At 41.2% G+C, this 22304-nt stretch overlaps 1 protein-coding gene across 1 annotated transcript in view; it reads left to right on the plus strand.

Moving 5' to 3' along the window:
- The window catches only part of PTPRG (protein tyrosine phosphatase receptor type G), a 391006-nt gene that overhangs the window by 352743 nt on the left and 15959 nt on the right, over positions 1 to 22304 (plus strand). Inside the window, exons 15-20 of the mRNA XM_063164912.1 lie at positions 8353 to 8444; positions 18146 to 18242; positions 19843 to 19925; positions 20153 to 20287; positions 20941 to 21075; positions 21480 to 21652. Coding sequence (XP_063020982.1) covers positions 8353 to 8444; positions 18146 to 18242; positions 19843 to 19925; positions 20153 to 20287; positions 20941 to 21075; positions 21480 to 21652 — 715 coding nt within the window. The remainder of the gene's footprint in view (positions 1 to 8352; positions 8445 to 18145; positions 18243 to 19842; positions 19926 to 20152; positions 20288 to 20940; positions 21076 to 21479; positions 21653 to 22304) is intronic.

The following is a 22304-nucleotide window of genomic DNA, read 5'->3' on the forward strand; positions in this document are numbered from 1 at the left end:
GACTTGATCCTTTCCAGTAGAGTCAGGAAAGTAACAACAACAGCAGCATCACAGCTGCAGACCTGTGAGTTTTGCAACCATGAAACCAAAATGCATCCATCCCTTAGGAGTTCACCTTTCTTCTCCTAGCAAGACCTGCTCCCCAGCAGCACTGCAGGAGTGCAGCTCTGTGCAACTTAGATGATATCAAACAGTGATATGAATAAAAATTCCACTTCTAGCCTCCTCCTCCTCTCCTTTGTGTCAGAGTTTTCCTGCTCTTGGGTGGAGCATTGTTCTAGATCTTGCTGTGACTTTACTGCTCCCTTGCCCAGCCCATGGGCACAATGGATGCTGTGGGACTTGAGATGAGGTCAGTACAGAGGGACTTGAGACTTCACCTGATGGGCAAGCTCAAATCTCTGTGTAGTTTTGACCACAGTCCATGGAAGCACAGTTCACAAAGAACAAAACAGCTGGAATGCAGCTCATTCATTTACCGTATTTTCCGCAAGTATTTCACGTCTTATATTTTCAGTATAAGTAAAATTTCTCAGAGGTGATGCCAATCATTTCAGCTGTGTCTAGAGGACAAGACTTAAGAAACATTTCCTAGTTGTCAGATCATGGTATGTTCAGTTTTAGGTTTAAATGACAGTAAAATAATTTTTTAACTTGTCATGGAGTTTATTAATAATGTATTTTAACAAACTGGTGGCAGAAGCTGATGGAGAAACACTCATGGTTCTTCAAGAATGTCTCGGTATGGGTGTACAAGTCCAGGAAATAGAGGAATAACAATGAAAAGTGCTTTGCCACCTCACACTCACCAGGGTGTGAAGGCCAGGGCACCCATGACCCTCTTTCATTCCCTCTATATCTTCATGGTTACAAGGAGTCCCATCATGAGTCCATCTTATTAATTCTTAGCTCTTCAATAACTTGAATATTGCCTTGAACCTTTCCTGACAAATGCCAGGGGTCAGACTGGATGTGTTTTTTACAGGCTCAGCTGCTGTGTTCTGGTAGCATGCACCCTTTGACAAACTGTTTCTGTTAAGAGGCAGCAATGAGCATCTCGTTTGACAAGGGAACTGCAGGTTCCCAGCACAGGTATCTCACTGTTTTCTGCTGAGATGTGGCTGTCTCAAGTTGCATCCCCAGAGCTGAAGAGCAGAGCCCAGGAGAGACAGTGCCAATGCACTGAGCACAGTGAGCCTTGGGAGGAGCAGGAACTGCAGCCTTTCTCAAGGGCATGAAGCTCTTCACTGAGCACAGGGGTGGTGCTCTTCAGCTGCTCATGACTTTATTTCTGCTCTCTGCTCCCTGTGGATTTATGTTCCAGCACCATATTGTGAATTGTACCTATCTTCAGCTTCAATTAAATTCATGAGTGCAATATGGCAAACACAGCCATCCTCTGAAGCCAAGAAAACATCAAGGTATTTTAGGGAACATCCACCTTCATTTTGCTTTGGTACCAGCCCTGCTCCTGCAGTAGTGCACTGTAGAATTTATGGTATGATGTGTAGTTGTGGTTCTTCTAGTGGAGGCTTCAGGGGTTGGCTACAATACAAAAGAATGTTTTTATGGTGGCCACGTGAAATGCAGATAGATCCTTTTCTGAGAGCTGTTACACTGAGAGGCAGAGCCCTGGAGTTGGATCTTCATGAGCTGAAATGTAAGGCTTGTGTGTAATTGAGGGCACAACTAGGACCTGAGGATGGAAATGTGTGAGATAAAAATTGTGTTCCTTAGCTGGCAATACCACATAAGATCGTGTTTAATATCTGGGCTAAGGAAAAATTCACATTATTTCATTCTCTTAGACTGAAATTGGCTTTTTGCTTAAAGGCAAGAAGTGTATTGCTATTACATTTATAATTAATGATAACCTAATCTTTGTACAAGCAGATTTAAAGTGAGCTCTTATTTTGACACATATAAAATTTTATCATTAACATCTTTATATTCCTGAGTGACACATGGCTAATAGCATTGTAGTAGATTAAGTCTTGAAGCAAGAGAAATGAATGTAGCTTCAGAATTGCACAGGTGGTTTTTCATATTCTGCTTTTTCATGTCTTCCCTTTATCAGAAGTCTGCCCTTGTGTTCATTTGAGTTGATTATAACAAATAGATAGCAATTATCTTGCTGAAAAGACTCCTGTTTTTCTTTCAGCATGCCCATCTTTCCAGGACCTTCAAATGTGTTCAAAGCGCTTTCCATGCCTTTTCACTTTGAAAGGTGCTTTTTGTTAAAAATAATACTTCAGAAACACACGATTACAAAGAAGTGAGCAGTAATGAGGAATAATGCCCACAGTAATAAATTCTTAATGAGTTCTTATTCATCTTAATTCATTTTAATTTATAATTTGTCTTAATTATTGAGGTCAGTGACTTCAGGAGGATGCCACCCTTAAGAGATTTTCAACAGGTATTTTGATGTCCTAGAATGAAATCTATTGCATAGTCTTTATAGTATTTATGGAGATTTGATCTCCACAGAAGGCAGACACCTTCTCAATACTAAGGCTTTTTAATTACTTTGTTTTATCATAAATTAATTGATACTAACATTATACAAATAAAGCTGTTATTATATTTCTGGAAATTTTTATACAGCAAGTAAATGCAAACAGTCAGAAAGATTAATTATTGCAATTGAAATACAATGGGTTTAGTTGCATTCTTATTCTAAATAGTTATGCAGGGAAAGCCAGTATACTGCAGAATTAAAGGCTCTGACGATATAAATGTATAATTCAACTGCATGAAATCTGAAATGGTTTGAAGAATGCTCAGCCCTGCCCTGTTTTACGTGTGGAATTACTCATAGAGTCCAGTATTTGGGTGATTTAGGGCAGGGGCTGGCTATTTCTGTCTGCTCAGGCATTTCAAATTCAATCTGTGCCAAAATTTGAGCAGTGTGTGAAGTTTCAAGCCCTTTTACATATGTGCACTTTGGCGTGGATGCTCAGTCTGCGGGTTTATATCCTTTTGTCTAAGCTTTTCTCTAGAGGTGGACAATTGAGTTGATGGGAATTTTTAATAACCTCTGCTGGGGCAGAATTTTGCCCCAAGGTATGCTATTCATCCTGGCAGTGTTCTATATGCTCAGCCACTCTTGTAGAGACAGAATATCACATTCCACATGGTTATTCCTGCTGCCATAGCTCTGGAAGCCTTCACTCTGGGATGTGTTGTAGCTTATGCAATGGCTCTTAGATTCCATTCTAAGTGAAATGCATCCTAAATTTTGATGGTAGGTATTCCAGCTGCTTGCATAATTTTTTTTCATCCTGCCTTGTAAAAAGCAAAAAACCCATGAAACTTCACTGAAGGTAGTTACCAATAAATAAATATCTTTTAAAAAATTATTGCATTCAATGTTGTTCCTAGGAATGTAGAGTAAGAGAGTGAAAGATGAAGTAGCATCCCAGGGTTTTGTGTAGCTAGGAATAGAAAGGTGCTTGTTTGCTATGGATATGGGAAATCATTTTTCATATATGTTATTTTTCAGTGAGTTAAGAGATCAAATCCAGTCCTGTTACAATCCTATTGGTAGATATTTTGGGAAGACTTTTTTGCAGAAAATGAGAACTGCAAGGATACACTGTTCATAGTGGATTCTCTATGTTCAGGATCAATGTTCCTAACCATATCACTGGTTTAATGATCATCATAAAAAACTTCAGAAAGAGAAGTCTCTCTGTCACTTCACTATTCTTCATCCTTATGAGTAGGATCAACCCATCTGTCCCACCAACAACTAATTCTTCCTCTTCCCCAGAAATCAAGAAATTCTTCCTTACAGCCATCAGCCAGCTCAGCAGGTGGATTCAGATCACTGCTCAGCCCCCCAAGCAGGGACAGGGCAGTGGGAGAATCCCTTCATTCTGTGAAGAGCACACTGAGGATTGATGGAGGTGCTCCTGGGATGCAGGGATGGCACAAAGCATTCAGTGGCTGCTGTGGGAGCAGATGGACCAAGGCATGTGACAGCCATGGCACATGAATCCAGGTGGCTTAGTAAATGAGAGACTGAAGTGCAGGGACTCACAAACCAACCAAATAAGCTTTTACATTAAGAATAAGGCATAAGGTGCAGGGAGTATATTTGATTTAGGAGGCTGGCTAAGGTAATAGCTGAAGAACAGAAAGCCTTTACAGACAGAACAAAAGACATGGAGAATTTTCTTACCAAGACTATTTCATGTGTCAAACATCTGGTGTTCAGAAACACCAAAACTCCATCTAAATAAAGGTAATATGAGGAAGCACTTTGGTTTTGACCTTCTTCATTAATTCCTGACCCAAACCCATCTATTCTAATACAATGCCACTAAACTATCCGGTGAGCTCTCAGACTATAAATGAATCAAAATGAATCTGAGACCCTATTATGTGGAAATGTCATTTCTGATAGGATATCCTATTTTTCTTTGAAAATTGGCCCCTATTGCTTTAACATTACAAAGGCAGCTTATTAAGTGGGAGCTATGGGAAAATCCTTCCTGGTAGGATTACTAATTATCCAAACTTAAAATGTAACCCGTTCCAACCTTATTGCTTCTATATGCTTTGGGCCTCTTTTGAAGGTGTCTGTCTTATAAAAGAATGTGTTAAATATTCTGCATTTGCAATTGCCATTTCTTTAAAAAGGAGGTGTTAGTGAAGGTTTTCCTCTACAATCATTTTTTTAAACAAACATGATTTTCTTCTTGGCATTGTGTCTTTGTGGCAGGAAATGAGCTGCCTTGTGCTCCCCTTTGGGTTTATTTGATACTCCTCTCAGGTGCTTGGCTTGGGCCAGCAAGTCAAGATGGGAACTCCACCAATATATTAAATATTTAGCACAGAAATTAAACATACCCTGCCACATGTCAGCCTTGGTAGTATCTGATTATAAAAAATATTACTAAAATATTGTCCAAGTATACTTCTTTCTCTGTGTAACACAAAGGGTTAGTACATTATTATGGTGCCAGATTCAGCTCATATTTCACAGTGAAGTAAATCCAGAATCACTTTATTGACACTGATAAAACAGATGGCTAAACCCAAGCCAGACAGAAATGTAATTATATCTGCAGTGTTAGAGGTGAAGGTATGTTATTAAAACACCTCCCTCTTCTCTTTGAATAATGTGTAGGTCTTTCATAATGTAAGGATTGCACTGACAATATCAAATGTCACTCCAGCTTCTTGATGGGAAAGAGTATATAGTGCAAAAGTGAATATGCACAGAACAATGGAGAGCTGCTAATTAGCCATTATAGGATTCTATTAATCTCTTCAATTGACTAAAAGAATTACAGTCATTTAAGTCTGTTTGCTGTAAGATGGAAAGAAGGCTTAACCAAAGCCTTTGGGCTGACTATAGCTAAAGGAAAATCAGGTTCTGTGCATCTTGCTACATCTGTTGGTTTTCCTGGAGAAGGTCACAGCCATCTCCAGATAACACCAGCTCAGGCCATTCCAGAGAGCTGGGTGTGTTAGCACACATTCTGCCAGAGGCCTGGCAAGCTGCCCATGGCCAAGCATGCCTGTATCCAGCTAAAGTGATTTGTGTTCCTGGGCAGGAGTTTGGAGTTGGAGGTTATGAATAGAAAATTCCATCCCAGATTGCTTCAGCATTTTCCTTTTTCACTGGTTCATGTGAGAGGCTCTGTCTCCTGTGCAGCTGCCTTCCTGTGGCCATCAGCTGGAGCCAGTGGCTGTGCAGGGAGGACCAGCCACATCCCACCACCCTGTGGGTTGCCCATTCCCTCTGGGCTGTGCCTGTCCCTGTCACAAACCATGCTGGACCATGTTACCCCTCCAGTTTGAAAGCTGGAAACCTTAAACTGTTTTTTAAGTTTCTAATGTTCACAGTCCTGATTTTAATCTTTCTGATATGTAATAATTATATTTGCTCCAGTGTGGTTTTCCTGAGATGATGGGCACCTTCATTTCCCTCTGACCCAGTGAGCTCATATGTCAACAATACTTCCTTATTAATTATTTAATGTGTAATTGTTACCCATATCATCAAATATGTTGAGAAACTGCACTGGGTTAAGGCTTCTGGAGGAGTTAGAATGAAAATGCAGAAGAGGAAAAAGGGAGGAGAAGCACTAAAGGACAGTTGACAAGAGAGAAGTGAAGTATCAGTGGGGATAAAGGTGGAGACATACTGCCACCATGCAGTGATGATGATAAAAAGAAAACTAACCACGCTTTGCCATGGATTTCTGGTGCAGACCCATCCTTGAAATTGGTGGGAATTCAATGGGCTGGAGAGCATGCTATCTCTAATGTATTTTTTGGCTCACAGATCACAATTAAAGTTAAATTCTGCCTTCTGCAAAATTAGCTTGGACACACCGGTCTGCTGCAGCCAATCCTTTACCTTGGTTGGTCTCAGTTGAGCTAAAACTACACAAGAAAAAAACCCAAATTATAACTGTGGAGCTTCTCTTGTGGGATTAAATGTAATTGCTATCATAGCAGAAACTATTTTCAAGGAAATCTAGGATGTATGGGTTACTTTTCAGAAGAGAAAATACTGTTTTACAATTTCTTTCTATAGATTTCTATGATTCCTGTAGATCATTTTATTCAAATGTCTTGACTGTGAAAATATTTATATAAATGCTATGAGATTATGATATTCCAAATATTATATAGAATAAATGTTACCACTTAAATATTTTTAAATGCCAGCATTTCTGCAGGCTGCAGCATTTTGTTAAGAGCATACACTTGTCAAATATTTTGAATTCTGCATTATTCAGTAAATGAGCATGTGGTTAATTAAAGTAGCATTACTATACTGTGAGGTGACCAGATTGCAAACATATCTTTAACAATTGGCCCTTGTAAATAAAATAGAAGAGAGCTGATTAAGATCTGAAAATGTCAATAGATGCAAACAGCCACCTTAGAGCGTTACCTTATAAAATAAAAGGAGAGAAGTAATGACATGGTCAATATTAACTGCCATCAGCTGGAAAGAAATCAGATTGTCAGGGATCTATAAAATTCTTGCCAAAGTAGAACCTCATTTACACATACAGATCTTCATACCCTTTGCTAAGAAAAGCGTGTGTGACAGCTTAGAGGTTTTAGCTGCCAAAGATCTTTCACTCTGAATACAGTAAATGTCACATCTATTTATTTATCGTTAAATTTTGCTAAGTATCTGTAGAAATATTTGGATTTTTTCTATCATAATGTAGATGTTTAAAACGAAAAGAATCCAGATTATAATGCAGCTGTAGCACCAAACCATATGTCTGCTAAATGGGAGCAAAAATACACCACTGAATTACTGGGAGTAAACATAACCTAGATGCTATCTTCAGAAGAATATTAAATGGATTATATAAATACAGGGTATTGCCATAAAATCACACAATCAGAAAATAGTAGCCATCAGGCAATAGATTATTTCATATGCTGAAAGTAATCACAGTTGTATAGCAATTTGCATTTTCTAAATGCCAGACTGAAAGTATTAACTGGTGAATCTTGGCAAGCACAGTTTTTCTGCCAACTGCAGTGGTGGTCATAACAATATCCAGGCCTTTTTTGGGAGCTAAATAGAGGAATAAGGCAGCCATCCTACACCCCAGCTTTATTAGAATCTGCCTGGAGTCCCAGGTGCTCCAAACAGTCTTGTTTGTCTTCCGTTTGAGTCTGCAACTTCCTTCTTGTACAAAAACATATAAGGGTGATTTATTGGTATATTGGGTGGCACTGCACTGTGCTGTGCAAGAGCAAATGGTCCAGTGGGATACTCAATAATATTCAATGTTATGAATGTCTGGCATGAGAGAGAACTCAAATCAGAGTGACTGTTGTGTTTGCCTGCTCTTTTGCTTAGAAGCAGTTTCATAAGTCCGTTTGGATTCTACATTATTGTGGGAAAGGGAAAAAAGTTAATAATTTTAATAAGAAAGGCTTGTGTGTTTGCTCAGTCTGGTACAACTTACTGGGAGTAATTGTCCACTGAATTTTCACATTTGAGGTCTCTTCTGTTCTTTTTATATAATGTGAAAGGAGAGGAGGTTTCTTCATCCCATTCCTGGCCATCTTCAAACTGAGCAAGAGCTGTTTATCCTTGAACTTCAATTGTTTGTAAATCAGCATCCCAGGGAGCAGGCTCTCAGTATTTATAATTGCAGTGCTTAGAATTGGAAATACAATGAAATGTTTACCTCAAAACTGGCCAGATTTATCAAGATTTCTTATTACTGCCTACTGAACTAGCTGTGCCCCTGGAAACTCTGATCTAAATGATATCGAGTGAAGTCTTACTCTCCTGAAGTTTTATGTATGAAACAAAGAGCAACTCTGAGTTTCTCTTTTTTTCTTTTCCTACAGATGATATGGAAGCAATTCCAGTCAAGCAGTTTGTTAAACACATCAGTGAGCTGTATTCTAATAACCAGCATGGGTTCTCAGAAGACTTTGAGGTACGATTAATGACCCACCTATACAATGTTGTTTTCCTAAAGTTAATTGTGTATTAATAATTGGAGACCATGTGACATCTGTGTGAGGCTGTCATGTCGGGTAAATGCAGTGCTCAAATGTATCAGAAGAAACAGGATAATACCAATTTTCTACCAACTATGAGCAGTGTGGGACTGGACATTTACAGATGCTTTCTAACCACCACAGATTTGGTGCCTTTAAGGGGGAGCCCGCCTAGGTTTTTCTTAAATAGGAAAATCCGCCTGCATGGCCCCAGGAACAACATGAAGACACAGTCATTTTTAATTTGAGGGTTTTCTTAAAATTATTTTACTCTTCTTGCTGCAGAATTTGCTCCTCTTGCTCATCTTAAAAGTCCTGAGTGAAACAGAGCTTGCAATGAATAAAATAGTAGAATTTGGTCTTTGATGAAAACCCAAACTGAGTTAGTTCCTTGAGTCCTTGTTCATGTTCTATTCAGAGAGGAGACACTGCTATCAAAGTCATTGATTATTTTGTTCCAATAAAACCAAGAAGAAAGGATTTGAGGTTTTCTTGGTGGTGTTTACCTAATGTGACTATTTTTGAATTTGCATCTTGCTACCTGTGTAAAACAGATTCTTACCTATAAATATGCTGTCATTTGGAGATAATTCCAATGGAGTGAAAGTAGTTTTTTACCTCTGCGTTACCAAACCCATATTATGCAAGCATGGTAAACATCATGCAGCATAAGACAGCAGAGTCAGTCTAATCAGTCACTGCTGAACATTTGAAGTGCTGAGAAACAGGAGAAGCCCCAGGAAGCCACATGGAGTTGCACTTCTGGCTTCTCCATGAACAAAAGTAAGTGTGTTTCTGCCTGTGAACCAGAGCAGCAGCTCTGTTTACAAACAAGGCCCTGAACCCAGATAGGTGGCCTTATATCTACAGCTTCTTTGCTTCCTGCACTGTAAAGACAAGATTGTATGCAGGAATTGTTTTTAATGGGATCATTTAAAACGTTTATTGTTGCTGTTTGGTTACTGTCTGTAAAGAGTGTCTGCTTTGTCTGATGCCAAAAAAGGGTTGTGTAAGTTAGAAACATTTTGTATTCATGAGGAAGGCAAATGTGTAAGGTGTTAAAGCGATTTAGTTCAATTGACTGCTGGCTGGATGGCTGAGCAGGAATATTGAGGCATTTAACAATGTTGATGGTATTCAGGACAAACATTTATTCTCCAGAGAGTAGAATTTGATCAGGATGATCAAATGCGACTCACTCTTCTCAATTATGTATGAATTGTGACCCCAGTGCTATTCATCACAGCTGGGTTTTACACCATTTAATTATTCAAAATAATCAACAACACATCTGTAAACTTGGTCTGGCTTTAAGCAAGCTTTGCTTCAGCTGTCACAGAATCACTGCTATTAACAAATGTTGGACACCTTCTGCATGTGTTTTAGCAAAGAAAAACACTGCTCTAATAGCCTTATTTTTTCCCTTCCTCCTGGAGTTCCCTGCTGTGAGTGCTTGCTGTGGCAGCTAGTTGGAGAGAGCTTTGGCCAATTAGGCCCATTCTGGGGAGCACAGGGTCCCCTCCAAAGGGAAGTTAAACTCCAACTGCACTGCGTGCACCAAATTCTATTCTCCATGCTGGCTTAAAACTTGGAGTATCTGCTTTGAAGTCAGGATAGCTACTCCAGATTTATTTCTCCATAGTTGAGGGCTCAGCTCCCTAATAGTAGATGAAATCTCCTGCTGGAGTAAGGAGTAGCAATAGGAACAAGGTGATCTCTGTCTGGGATGAACCACCCAGCTCCCCTTCATTGCTGGTGTTCTCGTGGGCCTGATTTGAAACCCAGGATTTTTCACAGAACCTATATGTAAAATGTTTCTCAAGTGCCCAAACTGACTCAGATGTCAGAGCCCCAGCTTGGAGAGTGGCTGAGGGACAGAGGACCTGAGGTTACATTTATTCAGTAGCTGTTGGAGTGGGTGCAGTGCAGCTTCTCACATCCAGTCGGATCCGTGGTCCGTGTGCTGGAGTTGCATCTGCCACCTATGAGAAATACTTAGCTAATGTTTTATGGAGAAATAATAAGATTCCAGCTAAAATAGAAAATCCAGGGCTGCTAGCCTGAGGTGGAAAGTGCCACAGTCATATCATGCCTTCATGCCTATGGAACTTTTGAAAAGAGGTGATGGATTCTGCAGTCATACAAAAAAAATACCACTTTTTACAGCTAACAGGGGAAGAAAAGAGGATGGTGAGGAGATGCTGAAATAATGAGATCAATACTGCAGAATAAATAAATCCTCCCAAAGGCAGTCACTGCATGAGATTTTGTTTAAAAAGGAAAGAAATTGATCAAAAATCTCCTCAGAAATTTCTGTGGCAGGAGGTTTAAGGTAGAAGCTGCAAAAGGAAAGACTAAGCTAGGCACACACAAACACTACACAATGTGGAAGGTGAACATCCTCCACTTGTTTGTTGCTAGATTTTGGTGTCACTTCCTGTGTTTTTGGCAGCATATTTAGGGCTGTGTTAGGTTGGTTTTTACAGGAAGATTCCTTTAAAAGTAAATTGTGTGAATACTCCCCCTTCTCTTAAATTGAGCTGTAATTACAGCTAAATATTTTGTGAATGTGCTTAGGAAGCATTTTATGTGCAGAGGAAAAAAGGACTTTGAACTCACAAATCTTCCCTTGGAAAGTACATCTGAAATGAATCCTTATTCCCTTTGGGTAATCGTAGTGCAAGTAGCCAGCTTTACTGTCTGATGATAGCTGGGCTTTCTTGTATATAGAGAATTTTAAAGATTTCCTTTGAGTCCTGTGTATTTTCAATTTTTGATATAAATTGGAAATACAGGACCCAATTTAGTATTGAACAACAAATAGCTTTTTAAAATAAAGATCCCGCATCAGTAGTGCTGCTCTCTGACATAACTCTTTGTATTCAGCCTTGGATTTTTTTCAGTAGTAGACTGAAAATGTTCAGGGAAGGTTTTTGCTTGCTCTCAGGTAACTCCAGCCCTGTCTTGCTGTGGTGTACAGGATGAGGTACCAGACTTTTACAGGGGCACTGGGGCAGGGTTTGAGGGCAAGACTGAACAGAGACTGAAAGGCTTCCTGAGCCAGAGATTATATCTATTCCTTGTCTAGCCAGAGATTTTCATGGCATCATTACATTTAACAGTCTTTGATAGACCTTTCTTCCATGACTTTCTGTCTCTTGAACCCTTTTAGGCTTCTGGTGTCCAAAGCATCCCATGGCAATGAATTCTACAATTGGTTCCACAAGAACAGACTTCCTTTTGCTTTTAATTCATATTGAATAACTTCTCTTGGTGCCTCCTACTTTTTTTGCATTACAAAGTGCATCCTTGTTTACTCACATCATTCTGTCTGCCTTTATATTTCCCCTTAATAATCCATTTTCAAATCTGAAGAAATCTAAATTATTCACTTCGTTTTTTGGGGGAAGCCACTCCAGACTTGCAATGAATTGTCCCTTCTGTACCTTTTTATCTCCCTTTACCATAATCTTGTCAAGATGAGAAGACCTCAGCTGTACACAGAATATGGCAGGTGGTTTTAATGCAGAGTTCAGTGACGTTTTCAGTTTTCTATTACTTTTCTCCTTCCTAACATAGTATTTGGTTTTTAACAACTACTGAGCACTCAGCTGACACCTCCAGAAAACCATTGAGTGTGACCCCAAGGCCTCATCACTGCATGGCAATAGCAAATTGGGAACCTGTCAGCATGTATGTATAGTTAGGGTTGTTTTTCTCCAAGTACATCACTTTGCATTTATCAACATTGAATTTCATTTGCCATTTTGTCACTCGGCCACTCAGTGCTGCGAGATTGTTCAGCTTCCCTTCACAAATAGCTTTCATTCTAATTATCCAGAATAACTTGGTATTGTAAACACACTTTGTCTCCTCTGAAGTCCACCTATGAATAGGTGAGGTTCCTGTAAGTCCCACCAGTGTAAGTTGAACACTGGAAATTCCTGGGCAGGTGAGCACCACCTCCACCCTGGTAGTGCACAAAGGAGAGTTTTCTTTTTGCTCCAAAACCAGAACAGGTTTTTAAGTAATATTTTCTGAGAGGCCTTTTCACACATTTTGGAAATTGATATGCTGCTCTCTTTTTGGCAGCCTGTAGACTTCTTCAGGGACCTCTCCCCAAGGTGTTGAAGGCATTCACCAGCTCTGCTCCTCAACTGTGGAGTCTTGCAGTTTGCCCCACAGAGAAGTCAGATATGGTGGGCTGCCAAAAACCCCTTCTGGATCTCAATTTAAAAACTGATGTCACATTTGTCATTCTCTATTCCCCTGATAGCCTGACTATATAGGACATATGCCCTTCCAATTCCTGTATCAAAAAGAGTGTGAAGTGCCACCTCCCACAGCAGAGCTTTTCACTCCCTCCCCCTGGCCGGTTACTGGAATAACACAGTAAGTTTTTTTGAGTAATCATGTCCTTTTGCTCTAAGAAAGGAACACTAAGCCAAGAAATCACCTTCCATCCCCAAAGCTAACTGTGAATTTTTACAGTTTAATGCAGCATTTGGATTTCTGAGATCAGGGAGTTTTACTTCCCTCCTCTGTAATTCTGGAGTGGGCTGGTCAGTGCTGCTGCAGGAGCAGTTGGAGAGGGGAATGCAATCTCTGCAGACCTCTCCTGCCTGTGGCCGTGTGAGCACAATGATTCATTGCCAATTTGGAGTCTGAACAGGCTCGCTGAACTCAGAGGCAGGCTGTCTAGCTCCCTCATCACATAAATTGAAAATATCTTTATACTCCAGTGGCACCTTCTTCTAAATGGCCTGAAATGTAAGAAAATAGCATAAATCTATATTTCCAGCCATGTGGCAGGGATTTGCTAATGTTATTCTCATGGTTGCTGCTGCTCAGGGCAGGGGTCACTGGCTCTTTTTAACTGGGGACCTCAGAACGTTAGCAGTGGGCTGCATTGAAAACAGATAATGCTGCACTTTGCACACTTCTTGAGATACTAAAAACCCAGTGCAGTTATCCAGGCATCCCTTACAGATTAAACACAGTTCACACCAGGCTCATGCTTGTAGCTGCATTTATACCAAGGAATTTGGCAGCAGAAAGATGCCATTTCAAAAGCATGCTGCTAGCAGGCAATACTGCATTGGGGATGCTTTATAACCTAGCCCAAATTTGCCTTAATTAGAGGTATTCTCATCCTTTGTATTGCTGTACTGGAGCCAGAGGGAAGCAGCACTGTGAAGCTGGAGGAGGAAGGATTGCTGCAGAACAGGGCCTTCCTGGAGTTCTCAATTCTTATCTCAGTGCTTCACCTACCCTGAGAAACTGGTGTTGGGAATTAAGAGATGAAGAGAAACAGTAAAAGCAGTTCAGATATCTGGGATTTCTATCACTGACCACAGCACCACAGCCATTCCCAAGGGTTGTGCCTGGAAGCCCCCCTTGGATGAGCCATTGGCTGGGCAATGCAAGGTTTTGGTCAGACTCTGACACCTCTGCCCCATCATCCTTTCCTCTCTCATGCATTTTGCAGGAGTTTTTAGCTCCTTATTGATGTTTTTCCTGTGTTGAGTCCTTTTGGTTTGTTTATTTTCACCTCTTTCTAGGCTGTCCCCAAGTCACCTCTCTCTCGAGTGCTGTAGGAGAGTTTATACCAGTGCTAAATTATTGCAGAAATCTACACTGTTCCTGGGGGATATCTTCAAATACTATCTGCAGTCTCTGTTGAGATGCTGTGATAAAACAAACAGAAAGAGTGCTACCACAGAATTCTTGTAATTTGGGATTAAAATAATAGATCAAAACTGATATTGGGGGTGGATGCTTCCACGCTGAAAAATGCCAACATTAATATCAAAATACAGTTATGGATCTTCTCAGGTTCAGTTGCTCAGATTAGGATCCTTTTTTTGTTGTGACTGCTCATTGCTATTCATAGGCTTTCACAGTTCAGCCCCTGCCAGGACATCAGCCTCAAGTAATGGGAAACAGCAGCAGCAGTGCTTTGTAAGGCCAGATCAAGAGACTGAGTTCCTGCTCAGCCACTGTAGCAAAAATTCCTGCTCTGAACCTTATACTGCCAGCAAGACACTGGAGCAGTTTGATTTTACACTTAAATGGAAATTCTTTGAAGTTTAGAAGAAACTAATCTGTAACTTGTTTCAGAAAGGCAATTAAAATGGGTCGTTAAACCTGGGTGTATCAAATTCCAATTAGCATTAGCATGGACAATATAATTAAAAGGTAAATTAGCCATAATAGCATAGACTAGAACACTTCTTACAGTAACTAACAGTCAATTGAAACCATGTACTTTGGTTTCTAGGGTTGTCAATGATTAAGTTGAAAGTACAGAATAAAGCCTGTATCCATTCATCCTGGGACAGTAATGTGTTCTGGGAGGTTAAACATGAGGAGCAGCAGTGTGCAAGCCAGCCATCATTAAAATCAGTGGAGGAGACTAAGCAGGATTAAGGAAAGCCAAAGGAAATATTCTAGAGATGAGATGAAAAGTTAATGGATGAATTATGAACATGGTGATGCAAATACTATGGGTCCTACTCCAAAGTGTCAGTAAGAGTTTTGTTCCTGCTGGGAGAGGACTTTGTTTAGGCTGAGCTGCAGTGAGCAGCCCTGACCTGGTGACCTGCCTGCAAACATGGGTTTTAGTAGTAATGCAATCATGGTGATGTTTTTAGTGCCACTGAAGGACTTGGTAGCCAGTAAGGTTTAGAAATCCCAGGGTGTTCATTGCAAAAACAACAGAAAATGCTGGGAAAGTAAATATGTGATATACATAAATGTGGTAAAATGGCATCATTAAGATGGGGACTTTTGGAGACTTTCTCCAGGGTGTTATTTATTAACACCAGGGTGTCCTCTTCTGCCAAGGGGTAAATAATACTCTGGACAGAGGCACAGATAACAGACTGCAGCTAGTCTTGTCTCCTTGCAGCTTTTGTGCATTGATGAAAGGCAAGCACCTCAGCTTCAATAACAGAGGAATGTGAAGTTATGCCTTACTGGCTGCTTGGGGGAGCCTGCGGTTTAGTAATTTGCTGTTAGGATTGAGAGAGATGAGCCTCAGAGGGTAGGAGAGTGTGGATACCCACCCTCTGCTCTCAACCCCATCTGGGGTCTGGCACAGCCAAACCCAGGCCAGGCTGGGGCTGGAGGATGTGCTCAGTCCCCTTCTCATTGGCAGCTGCAGTGTCCCAAAGCCTTGGCTGTGTCCTGGGCTGCAGGGCAGGGCTGAAGACTTTAAAAAGACAAAAATAGCTGAGGTATATTGGCAAGGGGGAAGCTTTTCTGTAACAGTCGCCTTTTGCCATGCTTCTGCATTGTATAGATATAGGAATCCACCATTCCAACAGCTTTCCAGGGTATTAAAAACCATTTAGAATGCTGTGTGTTAAGAAAAGCCATTTTCAGATCATCAGCTCTCACAGCATCAGACCTCCTTTTCCACTGCTGTGTTTTTCACCATCTTAGCTTAATCTTCCTCTTCTATTAACGTTATATTGGCCAGCTGGGAACATGTACAGCTGAGGAAACAGTCACCATCAACATAAAAAGGTTAATTAAAATGATTAACCTCCCCAACAATTCCCTTATGGAAAAATCCTATAGAATTTAATAGAAAATGATACATTTACTATGTAGTATTTAAACTGTCAGAGAAAATTCCTTAGCAGGGAGGTAATTCCCTATTAAATTCTATAACTTCTCAGAGTATTCTCCACAGAATCTTATTGGATTAATCTGTATTAAATTCTACAGCATTTGGCATAAATTTTTCAACGCAAATAACTTCTAAAAAGAATTTTATAGTGATGCAGGGATGTAGGGTTTGATGTGAGGCTTTTCAGAAGCGGGCAGGGTATTTTTTAGGAGTGACCAGTAACAGTACAGCAGTGATGTATGATTTCTAAATAAAAATATAGATAAAACAAAATTACATTAAATTAACCTAACATGTAAATATTTCTGCTCTTCTAGCCATGACTTAGGCTGAACTGATCCTGCCTATTGTGTTATCTGAAATCCCTTGCTTACTGGAGCTGACAGGCAGAATTAGGGGAAGAGAACACTTTAATATGGGGGGTTTTTTTATTTGATAGAAGTGGAACTATGAAAATTCCATTAGGGCCAGCTGAGAGTTTTGCTTGATTCGTCTTTGTCTTTGCTCAGCTCATCTCCTTGAGCACAGTATGTTTCTCCCTGTGGAGGGTTGGGAAGAGAGAGAGAAGCAATTGTTATTTGAGAGTGTCACATGGATATAAAAGCTATAAAACGTACAAGGTTTTAGTATACTTTGCACTTTTAAAATGTAAATGTTGGGGAGGATATCAAAATTGCTATGCAAGTCCTTGGTGAAATGTCTGCATAATGCTGAACTCCTACATCTGCTGTTTGTATAGCATTTCTTGTGATAATTTTTCTCTGTCACTTAGCTCGTGATCTTTGTAGCAGCTGTGAGCTCCTAATGACTTTGCCTCTTAGGTTCTATACTGTTATTTTTAAAGTCTGAAGTACAAAGTAATTTGGCACTTCCTCACATATCCTGGGGGGAAATTGGTTCTGTTTCGTGCAATTTCTGAGAGTCACAAAAGATTTGAATAAATATAATTTCTTCCACAACTTCGTAAACTTCAAATTTTAATATTTTTTTTAAATACGTCTTTAAATGAAGAATATTTATGGTAGTGATAATATTTATGCCAGTGACAATATTTATGCTAGTGATAAATCCTTTTCAGGACGATTATGGTTAAACAGATACTACAAAGGTGTATCTTGGAACTGAAAAGGCTCCTGAGTGATTCAGTTTGTAGGGCAGTCTCTGAAGGGTGTAGCTCTCTAGGGGAGTGGCTGCTTCACTTTGGAGTAAAAGAAAAGACCTTCCATTGCCCCATTTCAACAGCTCTGTATTCTGTTGTTGAACAGAGCAAGGGGTAGGTTAAGAACTTAAAAATTCCAAGGGAACTGGGTATTTAACCTACAGCCCCAGCTAGACAGACATCTGCATTTCTGGCTTCATGAGCACCCTGGTCTCTCTCTGCTTTGTAAATGTACATGGGTGCAACCTTCTCTTCACTGGATCAGGGCTGTTAATCAGCACCCAGGCAGTGGTATTTAAAGCCCTCATTGTTATCTTCTGAGATCTCTTTTATTTATGCTTTACAAAAGGCATCTCTCTGCAGAGAACTACCAAAAGGTCAGTGCCAAACTTAAATGTCAGAAACCCCATTTTGAGAGGTTATAAGCAGATAAGTTGTCCAGCTATCAAAAGTCTTCTGTTGAAATGGTTTTTGTTCTTAGTTTGTTACACTGCTCTGCATCTGAGGGACCTTATCTCAGCTCCCCAAGGAGGGACAGAGTGGGGCATGGCAGGAGATGCAGAAGGTGATGGACTGGTGGTCAGAGGGGACAGCTAGGTGCTCTCAGGGTCCTCATTTGTCCCCAAGCCTGTGAGTGTGACCAGGGACAGCTGACATGGCTCAGTGTGAGACCACAACATACAGGACAATACTGAAAGTAACTGTGAAAGACTCTGTGTTTAACCCAGCAATTAAAATTCTGATACTTTTGACATGGTTTCCATGAGCTGTTGCAAAAGGATACAAAACTCAAGGTTTTTTTGGACTGACAAATTTCCTATGTGAATAATCTTTGTGCCTAGGAAGTGCAGCGCTGTACGGCTGACATGAACATCACTGCAGAGCATTCCAACCACCCCGACAACAAGCACAAGAACAGATACATCAACATCCTGGCCTGTAAGTAAGCACTGGCCTAAGCACAATGAATAACCCAAAAGAGCACTCTCCTCCTGCAGTGTGTGTGTGACTGGGACAGGCAGGTGGCCCAGGGTACATCATTACACAGGGTGTAATAAATATGTGAAAGTGTGGCTGGGAGATCCTTTCCCTGTTAAAGGCAGTGAATGTTTTGACTTCTCTGGGGCCAGGATTTCACTCCAGCTTTTGTTTTGAAATGTTTCACAGCTTGAATGTCCAAGCATAGTTGTAGAAGTTTGGTGTAAAATTTTGCAGAGGAAAAACTGGGATAAATGGATGATCAGAGCTCTCCTGCCTGCTAATGCCTGAAAACTGGCCTAGGGGAAGTGCATGGAGGAGCAAAGAGTTTTACTGATGATTCCTGGGATTACCCTACAGTCCCAAAGATGCTAAATCTTACAGAGTGTATTTGCTGTATTTCAAACTGCTTTAGCTCTGTGTAGGATTTGGACAAATAGTGATCTTTGTAGCACAGAACAGGCTTTGCCTGTGTCCCTCTGAGAACTGCAAATCTGGACTCTGCTCTGGAATGCAAATTCTGGGATGGAAGTGCAGTAACTTTTTCCCTGTTGTTCTCTTATGTGGAATGGATGGCAGATGCAACTGTCACTGTGGTTTAGGGACAAACATGGAGAGCCCACTGGTAAAAAGTTCACAATGTTCATAAACATTGCAGTAAGTCTTGAATGCTTTTGATGGCATAGGAAGGAAATACACATCCCTAACAGATTTTCAGTAGTAAACAAGGTACTGGCTGAGGACCAATTCCCAGACCTGTGAAAGACTTGCCAAAGAAAGGCATTCTTTGAGCTTGTCCCAGCTCTGATTTTAGACATAGAAGTCTCATCTCTCTAGGTACAGAGATATGACATTGAAAGAGGATTGAAGCAGGCATTGCAGTCCTCCAGATTATCACTGGAAGATCCTCTCTCTCCCTTGGTCCTCAAGGAAGGCAAATGAAACCAGTCTTTATGCTTAAAGCTGGCTCACATGTCTCATCTCTGCATGAGTTGGAAGCACCACACAGCCCAGTGCTTCTGCCTAGAAGCAGGACTATGATTTTTTCCTGCTTTAAGGTGGAGTCAAGCATTCGAGTGAAACAAAAAGAGGAGCTAAAGATCACAGCCTCAAGTCTGTCCTCATGGTGTGCTGATGGTGGTGAAGGAGTGAGGACATTGACTGAGCTCCCAGAGCCAGCAGAGCTGTGTGAGCCCAGCACCGAGGGGAGGATGATGAGCTGAGCCAAGCAGAGGCAGCGTTTCACAGCCCCACGGGGTGCCCTGGCTCTTTGAATCTCACTACCCTGAGCGATGTAGATGATTCTAGAAATTGTGCTCCTGAGGCTCCAGTGCCCTTAAAAGAGAAGCTGTCCCAGCATGAACTACATACTTTAAGGGATGTGAAGGATGAAAACCTGCACATGAGCAGATGACCAAGAACAGATACTCCCATCTCCCTCTTGACTCCAGTCCAAGGCCAATCTCTTCTGTGTATTAGTAAGGGCAGCCCTGATTCCCAGGAAATGCAGTTCTGTAGCATGTTTCCCTAATGTTTCTCTGCTTTGTTTTTTGTCCTGCAGATGATCACAGCAGGGTGAAGCTAAGGCCTTTACCAGGGAAAGATTCTAAGCACAGTGACTACATTAATGCTAATTATGTCGATGTAAGTTGTTTTAATGTTTTTTTTCTGCTCCACCTTTGAATCCTTCCACAAGAAGGAAGTATTGTCACTTGTGATGTGATTATATTTTCTAACTTCACCTGATAATTTTGCTATAAATTCCTCACTATTCTGAATTAGAAAAGCACCTTTCTTGTTACCTCTAAAATATTAATTTTTCTGCCATGATACTGCTTTCATCTCACTTGGCATTATGGTTTTCTTTGAAGGGTTACAACAAAGCAAAAGCCTACATTGCTACCCAGGGACCTTTAAAGTCTACCTTTGAAGATTTCTGGAGGATGATTTGGGAACAAAATACAGGAATCATTGTCATGATCACGAACCTTGTTGAAAAAGGAAGAGTAAGAGATTTTCTCATTTGTTAGCAGTTGCTCCTTAACACTTCCCCAAATCACCTGGGCAGAATTTGTTTTCAATGGCCTGGGGTGATATGTACTGATGCATAACACATAAGTAACACAACACAGGGACACATCCTATTGTATTTGCAGGGTGCCCAATGAAGGAAGGAATGATGAATCTGAATCCATGTTCTCAGAAGGCTAATTTATTATTTTATGATACTATAATATATTAAAGAATGCTATACTAAACTATACTAAAAAATACAGAAATGATACTTACAAAATGCTAAAAAGATAATAATGAAAACTCATGAGTCTTTCCAGAGTCCGGACACAGCTTGGCAGTGATTGGCCAATGAGTGAAAACAATTCACACCAGAATCCAATTAAACAATCACCTGTGGTAAACAATCTCCAAACATATTCCACATGTGAGCAAAACAGAAGAGAAGCAAATAAGATAAAATTGTTTTCCTTTTTCTCTGAGCCTTCTCAGCTTCCCAGGAGAAAAATCCTGGGCGAAGGAATTTTTCAGAAAATGTGAATGCCACAACATCCTAAGCCATGATTTTTTTCAAAAAGCTCTAGTCACAAATACAAAGCAGCAGCTCAGGCCCTTACCCAACTCACCCACCTGTGTCTGTGTTCAGAGGAAGTGTGATCAGTACTGGCCCACGGAGAACAGCGAGGAGTACGGCAACATCATCGTCACGCTCAAGAGCACAAACGTCCACGCCTGCTACACCGTGCGCCGCTTCACCGTCAGGAACACCAAGATGAAAAAGGTGAGCCAAGCCCTCACTGCCCCCATCCAGGCCTCTTCTGGCTTGGGTAGGATGCAAGGCACACCAGAGCAAAACTCAGCGTTGGCGTAGGCAGCCTGGAGAGGCAGGTGGGTGGGAAATAAGTAAGTAAAGACAGGATTACAAGGAACCTGTTGCTAAGGTTTAGCCTGTATTTCTTTTTCTCAAGTGCACGCAGCTTTGGTGTCCTTGTAATTGCTGTTATTACCTCTTCCCACATGTATTTTTCCTCAAACTCTGTCTCCACCCATCAGCAGGCAGAGCTGCAGGTTTCTTCTGTCAGAGTCCAGCACTTTTGCAGCTGAGCAAGCCAGAAGGGACTGATGATATTTTTATGCTTCTTTTCCCTCCTCTCTCTCTTTTCTCTGCCCCCCCTTGGTACCCAGGGTCAGAAGGGGAACCCCAAAGGGCGGCAGAATGAGAGGACTGTCATTCAGTACCACTACACTCAGTGGCCTGACATGGGCGTGCCCGAGTACACGCTGCCCGTGCTCACCTTCGTCAGGAGATCCTCGGCAGCCAGAGCCCCGGACATGGGACCAGTGGTGGTGCACTGCAGGTATGGAGGCTGTGACAAACCACCCGAGGCAAGCACAGCCAGAGCACAGAGCACAGGGTGTGCCCTTCTGTGCCACCTAACACAAACACTGCAGGTTACTAACACAGCAGCAGTGTGTCAGCCCCTGGGGTGCATGTAGACATGAGCTCTATTTTGCCTGCCTCTTAAAACAGCTCCAAAGCAAAAGTTTCCCAGCTGATAGAGGGTTTTGCTATAGCCATGAACTGCTGAACTAGATTGCACTGGAATTGGAAAGCTCCTTGGTCAAAGCTTGTTTGTAGCCTGCCAGTTCAGTGCATGGACAGGGCAGGATCACCTCTGCTGGGAACCAACATGGACACCTGGGAATGCAATTGCCAATGAACCACACTCACCCTCACCAGCACTTGCAGTCACAGCAATAGATCAGTCAATATACTGGTTTGGGGATGTGGTCTTCATCACTTTGTGAGGGGGCTGCACAGCACTGTATCAAAGAGGAGGAGAGGATGATGAGGGTTACAGATCTTTCCTCAGCAGAAACAGAAAGTCTCTGAAGAGCTCCCATCTTCGGGAGCCCATCATGGGCCCAAGACTGCCATCATTCACTATAAGGAGTTCTGGCTCCACAGGATTAGCCAGTCCCCCTTTATACCTTCCCAAAGGGGTGGTA

The sequence above is a fragment of the Melospiza melodia genome, chromosome 10 (genome assembly GCF_035770615.1).
Source record: "Melospiza melodia melodia isolate bMelMel2 chromosome 10, bMelMel2.pri, whole genome shotgun sequence".
NCBI lineage: Eukaryota > Metazoa > Chordata > Aves > Passeriformes > Passerellidae > Melospiza > Melospiza melodia.